Source organism: Xiphophorus maculatus, chromosome 6 (assembly GCF_002775205.1).
Source record: "Xiphophorus maculatus strain JP 163 A chromosome 6, X_maculatus-5.0-male, whole genome shotgun sequence".
Taxonomy (NCBI): Eukaryota; Metazoa; Chordata; class Actinopteri; order Cyprinodontiformes; family Poeciliidae; genus Xiphophorus; species Xiphophorus maculatus.
The window spans coordinates 8,579,836-8,587,212 of NC_036448.1; the positions used below are offsets into that span (position 1 = coordinate 8,579,836).

Sequence of the window (7,377 nt, forward strand, 5' to 3'; positions counted from 1 at the left end):
CTACTCGAGTCATGTCTCTGCTCTTCCTGGAAACCAGAAGAAAAAGGAAAAACAACTGACAGACCCTCTATAACTTTGCTCTTTGGAGCTGAGCAGACTCCCAATCACCTTCCTTTATTCCTCTGTTAGGGTGAGTGGGTGGATGCAAGGTAAGAGGTTGAGGAAGAAGCAGATGAACGGAGGGGGTGGCTGAGAAGAGAAGGGAGGACAAACACACATGCACAGAGAGAGAGATCAGAGGATACTCCGGATCTGCGATCAGCTCGACTTGCAGCGCTGTGAGAGAATGTGACGGGAAGAGCTGGAAAACAAGGATTTTTCCCGCTTCGCCTGACTTCGGCTGGACGGATCTCGCAGGGTTTGCTGACATGGGACACAAGCTTCTTCAGCTGAAAACAGGTGATTGTCTAGTTTTTACTTACCATCTATTCTGTCAAGCAAATAGTCATCTTATGTAATGGTAAATATTCATTAACAATATTCATTAAAACTGAGGTTCAATACAGGGGTAGCCTCCTCAAAACAATGTTTCATTTTAGCCAGTCAGAAGAACAGAGGAGGATACTGAGCTGACCAAGACCTGTTAGTGTGTGGAGCTACAGCATATGTTGAGACAGTGTTTTCGTGAAGGTGTGTGTGCTGAGGATGCGTGAGGGAGGGAGGGGGTCTCTGTGTAAAAGACAGATGGTCACTCAGTGGAGTTGTTCCTTTTCTCAGTCTCTCCTTCTGGGTCTCCCTGTCATCCCTCCAGAATCCTGCCTCATCACTTTTTGTTTTGTCCATCCTCTTTTCTTGCTTGTCTAATTTTTAAAAAATTTTTTTTTTTATGCTGAGGGAATACAAAATATCTTTTTGACTCTGTTCACACGCATGTCTCTTAACTCTTCAGATTGCTCAAAAGTTATTTTCAGACCATCTCACGGCTTGTTTCACCAGGTTCAGCCATGCCAATCTGGTCTGTCCACTTTGACCTCCTGATATTACCGAGCCTGCTGCTGCAGCTGCTCTTGTTGCTCTCGGCGCCCCTGGAAAGCGGCGCCCAGAATGACACGGAGCCCATCATCCTGGAGGGGAAGTGCCTGGTGGTGTGTGACTCCACGCCTTCGTCGGAGCCCGCTGGGAGCGCTCTGGGCATGTCCGTCCGCTCCGGCTCAGGACGGGTGGCCTTCTCGGCCAGCAGGCAGACCAACCACGAGCCGACAGACATGAGCAACCGCACCATGATCATCTACTTTGATAATGTGAGTAGCTTTGAAATATTCTTTAAGAAGGCATTTGTTGCAGGCCACCAAATGTTATTTGTTTATCAAAATTTGATCAGTCTATTAGTGGAAGGAGTAAATTGTTTTTCCTAATCAGAGAGTCATGCTACTGCAGACTTTAGGGTGACTAAATGAGGTTCCAATGACGAAATTGGAATATTGAGAATGCAGCCGGAAAACTGAGCTATCACTTACAGGGTTGATAATTAATCACACAGCAATATTGTAACGATGAAATAAGTAGAGTCACTATCAGCCCAGAAAACAGCCTTATCAGAATACCAAACACTCAGAGCGTCACATGGCGCAGTGGTTAGAGCGCGCGCCGTACACGGTGGGTATAAAAATCACGGCCGTACCGAGGTCAACTCATACTTGTTAGATTACTGTCATATAAAGGCCACTGGAGCTGAACAAACACCCTATTTTGGCCTGAATTATTTTGTTTCACATCTCAACGAACTGAACAGGGTCTCCTGTGGTACACCGTTCCCTCCGTGGGTCGTTCTGTAGTAGGTCGGAGGACAGTTTTCCACTTTGGATCAGTACCAAGCCAATTTTAGCAAGGGCAAAAGGAGAAAAATAAGAGCTCTTTAAGAAAGAGGACTGAGAACACCAAGCCAGGAAGGGAAAAACTAATTGGAACTTGAAACTTCACAGATTAGTCTGTGGTTCTGTCTTCTTGGTTCCTTGCTGACCCATTTTTAGAGCAAACAGAAGTGGCCCCAAAGTGATCACATTAGGCGCTGATTACTAAATTGGGTGCTACATTACACAATTAATGCCAGAATAGGATCTATGATAATTTTCAGAACCACAAGTTAAGTTTCCTGGGAGAGATCATCTCCAAACCAAAATATAACAAAAAGATTTTTGTCTGGAAATAGTTTGTGCTCGAGGTCTACTAGTTACTATGCAAGTAAGATCATTACTTTAAAGAGCATTACCCGACACTGACAGGTTAAGACCTCCGGCAAACATCTTGGTCTAAGTGTAAAACCGTGCAAAAAGTTGGATTTCTGAAGTTTTGCATCTCTAGTCATAAAAATGATAAACACAGGAAATTCCAGTGCTTGAAATATGTGAAAGAAGATGAATACTTTTGTTATCCCGCATCTACTAATACAAATGCACATCTGATTACATCCACGCACTGAGGCTAAATGATAATAAGGTAAAGATTGAACATTTGGACTTGGTGTGCTGCCCACACAACTGTGAGATTATGCAGCGCATTCAAGGCTTTTTTACAGTGCAAATGTAGAAGAGAGAATCAATAGCTTTGAGACCGAGGGCCAACTGAATGTGTAATAAATAGAGTTACTGGAGTGACCTTGGAGTAAGCATGAATGTACGTTCCAGAAAGCTTTTAACAACAGCCCTCACCCTTCTTCAAAGTGTCTTTCTTTTCTCTGTCACACCTTGGACTCTCTTGACAATTTCCTTGCTGACATCGCCTACCTCGCCTGCATTTTCCCCCTTGAAATCTCTGCAGATTTTAGTCAACGTGGGCACTCACTTCGACCAAGAGAGCAGCGTCTTCGTCGCTCCGCGGAGAGGGGTTTACAGCTTCAACTTCCATGTCGTGAAGGCCTACAACAGACAGACCATTCAGGTATGCCATCACCTTAATTCGAGCAGTTGCAGTTGAGGTTGTAGCTGCTTCGCGCGTTCTCCCTGATCCGCGTGTTTGATGTCTCTTAGGTCAACCTGATGGTGAATGGCTGGCCGATGATTTCAGCGTTTGCGGGAGACCAAGACGTGACCAGAGAAGCGGCGACCAATGCAGGCCTGGTGATTCTGGAGAAGGGCGACAAGGCCTACCTCAGACTGGAGAAAGGGAACCTGATGGGAGGCTGGAAGTTCTCCACCTTTTCCGGCTTCCTCGTCTTCCCCTTGTGAGACGGGTCGAAAATGGAAGTGCTGGGTAACAGGGAAGGTGTGAGTGATGGGTGTTACGGCGCTTTGCAAAAGTAGTTACACCTCTTGAACTTCTTGACATCACGTCCGTTGTTCTCCAGAAAACATCTCAGGCTCGGTTAGATTGGGTGGAGAGCATCTGCGAACATCATTTTCCAAGACACTTTCCACTTTGACTGGGTCATTCTAACACAGGATGAGGGCTTTTTTTTAATCTTACCAGAGTCCCTTCTTCCACATGCTTGTTATTTCTCCTACATGACTTCTGGAAAACTGCAAAAAGTACTTATTTTGATTCCTTTTCTTGCCACTATTCATAAAATTCAAATTGGTGGAGTTCATGACTGATGGTTGTCCAATCAATAGATTATCCAATCTGAACTGTGTATCTCTGCAGCTTCTTCTGGGTTACTGCTTGCCCGCCTCTCTGACTGATCCTCTACTTCACTTTAAGTCAAATGCCTTATCTTGGTAGGCTTAGAGTTGTGCCATAGTGTTTCCATTTCCAAATAATTGGTGGAACATTGCTCTGTGAGATGTTGAACACTTGGGATATACTTTTATCAAAACTTCTCTACACCTTTCTCCCTGACCTGTTCCTTGGTCTTCATGAGGAACGTTCCCTAACAAACCTCTGAGGCTTTCTTAGAACAACATGGATTTATAATAACATTAAATAACACTCAGTTGGACTGTCTAACTTCTAAAAGTAGCTAGCTGCATTGGATTTTATTGAAAATAAATCAAATTAAAGAGGATTTATTTCCCTTCCACTTCACAACTATGCTTCTCAAAAAAAACAAAATCCTAGAAATATAAACAGACGCTTCTCACTGTAACCCTATAAAATGTGTAAAAGTTTGAGGTGTATGCTTTTGCAAGGTGCTGTACATCTAATTTTAGGACTAAACAAATGAAGAGAACTATCTACAAAAAAAAGTTGCTGAAAGCTACAAACACTCTATGAAAATAATTTATTTATTTTGTCTTCATGTGAAATATTTATTGTTTATTGAATATAATGATTGTGAAAAAGTATCTCTTTGTGCTCCTGTGCTGACATAATGCCAAGCCTTTATTTTTGTTTATGTTAACAGCTAGCTGTGCTCCAAATATCCCATCCAGCTTAAAAAAAGCATTTTGTTTGAATTTACTGTATGACTGTTTCTCCTCTGTCTATCTGTCAGCATCATACAAAAGATGTCTATTTACCAACAAATTTCTATAAAGAACAAAGCGCTAAAAAAACTGAAATCACCTCAACTTGACTGTTTGCATGCAAAAAAAGGATTTTATGAATCACTGCAACTGTGACTGTATAATCTGCAAAAGCAAGGCAGATTTCCTCATGCCCTTTTATGCTGCCGCGTTTGGCGGCAGCGGTTTGTAAATATAGCTCCCACCAGCCGAGCTGGCGTTGGCGTGGACCAGGCACACCAGCGTGGGACGCGGTATAAGTGCCGAGTGTGGCGGATGCTCCTTGCAGAGACACGGACAGATGGAGGATTTGGCGAGCCTGCCGGCTCATCCCTGCGGGACATCCGTGGATAAAGTGTGGCGCACTGTCACATGAAGTCATTTACGCTTCCCTGGTTCAGAACCACCGCTCTCGGTTTGTCTGTTTGTTTTTCCTTACACACGTCCTTACTAATACAGCCATGAATACAGGACCAGGTTTAGGGGTATTTGGTCACATGGGCTAGAACCAAGGTTGGGACCCTACTCACCAAAGTTTCTTTTACACGTAGGCTACAAATTTCAATAGATCAATGGTTAAAGGGGCAGCAATATATAAAAATGATTTTTGGGGAGGCTTTATATCATGTATATATTATTCCCCTCATCAAAAACATACCTGGAGTGCTCCTTTGATTCTTTTATACAGTATATGTTTGAGAAATCCTTTAACTTTCCGTGGAAACCATTTGGGGTTGCCTAATCCCTTGCTGCTACAAAGCTCCGCCTATTTGCACAAAGCACCTCCTTGTAGCTCCAGGCTCCAGCCACTCAGCTCCTCCAGACTAGTGGCAGCAGCAATTAGCAGTCACCTGGTGGAACTGCACATCTGTATAGCTAGTATGTGAACTATTTCTCAGTCCAGTTCTCCTGAAAACGTTTGTAAACAACAGAGAAATGTTGCAATGACGTACTGAAGACAGTTTTAAAAGAACAGCAGCTTCTTAAAGGGACAGATGCCCAATTTCAAGGCATCAAATTGTGAAGTCAAATTTCTTTTAAGCTATGCTTGATACATATACAGAATTTTTACAACAACCAGTGGTAACATACTTCGTTGATTATGCCATAAAATACCCGTATGTACCTGGAAAATATGTAGTACTGCCCCTTTGATACATCAGCTACAAGGATTTTAGGCATTGTCCCCATGAAACATTGTTGTTCTAGAATTATCTTTATAAAAATCTCCTTCTTATGGTATAATTTTATAGATATGTCTTCATCTGTACAAGAGAAAAAAATACGCACGTCCAAAAATCCACTAGACAGGCTGCTGGCTGCTAAAATTCATTGCTGAAGAGCATAAAAGTAGGTCTGTGCTCTAAACTGAGCTCCCATTGCAATTTTCTAAAAAAAAAAAAAAAATGTCATCACGGTTCAGGCACACTGCTCTAGTCAATAAGAGGAAGAGCAGCAGGGACATTTAACAAAGAATAGCAAAAGGATTTGGTGTTCATTAGTACAAAAACACTCAAACTGACCCAAAGCATTATGATAACTATATGTGACAATATAAATACACCAGAAAAATCTGTTTTAATCAAAACTTTATCATTTTCAAAACCTTTCTCATTGATTATCTTTTATTTAGACATTTCATATGGGCTTGCTTACAAGCTTTACTGCTTCGGTTTTTATGGCGACAGTTTGAAGTGAGTCAGGACTCCATCAGATGAAATGCAAATAATGAACCAAATCACTTTAGCAGCGAAGAGAAATGACCAAAATGCCAGTATAATTTTAAAGATCTGGTGGTTAGCTGAGGGTAAAGTGTCAATTGGGAGAGGACATCTATCTTATTGATTAAATGGAGCAGAATGGTTGCTTTCAAGGGGTTTGGTGCATGAATTTGTTCCTCCTTGAACAGGTTTCACATATAAGAAAACTGCTATTAGTAAGATTGCGCCCAAAATCAGCCAACTAAGGATTGTTGCCACCAGTGCAGACACACTGTTGTTTCTGCTCAAAGACAGCAGAAAGAATGTATTTGACTTTTTCCCCCCTTTTTTTGTGCACATACAGTTTGGTTGAGACTTTGATGCTGGTTTGGTGTCAAGAATGGCAACAAAGAATCTAAAAAAAAAAACCCCCATCAGCAACAGATTTCCATTCCACAAAAAAAGAGCACCAGGAATTAAGAGGGGTAACATTATTTTTTCCAATAAATCTGCCAGGGAAATTTGGATAAAGTCTGCCCCGAGGTGAGAAAGTGCATGATGTTATGAGCCATGTGCCATATGAACAAAGAATCACAATCCAGGAGCAATTTGGTCATAAATAATGTTTCTAAATGTCATTATAGGAAAACTTTTTATACACTTAATGTCATCTCATTACATTAAAAAGAAACTCGTAAAAAATATCTATACAAAAATTTCATTAAAGGTGGGATGAACAAATAACTATCTTCTCAGATTAATCTGACCCCTACTTTTCATTAAAAAAAAACTCTAACAAATGGCTGTGTTTTAGTGTCCCGACACTAGAGGGCGCCAAAATCCCGTCTTGGATACTGGAATTGCTGCTGGACGCGCGAACATCATTTTGATACAGTATGGAAAGCTTTTATTTATTTGATATAATAATAATAACCAGAACACGATGCAATGGGTAATCATGTGGTATGAGTTTACGGATCTAAAAAAGGTCAACAGCAACACCTCAGGAAATCTGCATTCAAATGATGGGGGCTGATAACCTGAGCTATGGCAAATGCAATAAAATGCTAAAAAAAATAAAATTATACCGTCAAATACAAACACGCCTGAAGGGCGAGTGGTCATTTGAAGCACATCAAATTACATTTGGTTTTCTCAGGTCAACTCTGAAAGCGGCTGGCTTTAACTGACGACATCTTCAGCTGTAAAACTGCAGTGATGAAGATCACCGAGTCAAATGATCCCTGCTAGGCCGCATTTATTGTTCTCTCAACCGAACTACGTGGTCTCATCCCGCC

At 41.6% G+C, this 7,377-nt stretch overlaps 1 protein-coding gene across 1 annotated transcript; it reads left to right on the plus strand.

Annotated features, from left to right (window-relative positions):
• The first annotated feature begins 111 nt into the window (after positions 1-111).
• On the plus strand, positions 112-4,436 carry LOC102219948 (cerebellin-1-like). Its single transcript, XM_005815170.2, has 4 exons — positions 112-399; positions 937-1,241; positions 2,758-2,877; positions 2,967-4,436. The coding sequence occupies exons 1-4, from the start codon at positions 369-371 to the stop codon at positions 3,162-3,164; spliced, it is 654 nt and encodes a 217-aa protein (XP_005815227.1). The 5' UTR covers positions 112-368; the 3' UTR covers positions 3,165-4,436.
• The last annotated feature ends 2,941 nt before the right edge of the window (positions 4,437-7,377 follow it).

Excerpts from the sequence above, each read along its gene's own strand:
- LOC102219948 (XM_005815170.2), top strand. The coding sequence starts at position 369 with ATGGGACACAAGCTTCTTCAGCTGAAAACAG. Across the intron at positions 400-936 it reads GCTTCTTCAGCTGAAAACAG|GTTCAGCCATGCCAATCTGG; the intron begins GTGATTGTCTAG and ends TTGTTTCACCAG. Across the intron at positions 2,878-2,966 it reads ACAACAGACAGACCATTCAG|GTCAACCTGATGGTGAATGG; the intron begins GTATGCCATCAC and ends GATGTCTCTTAG.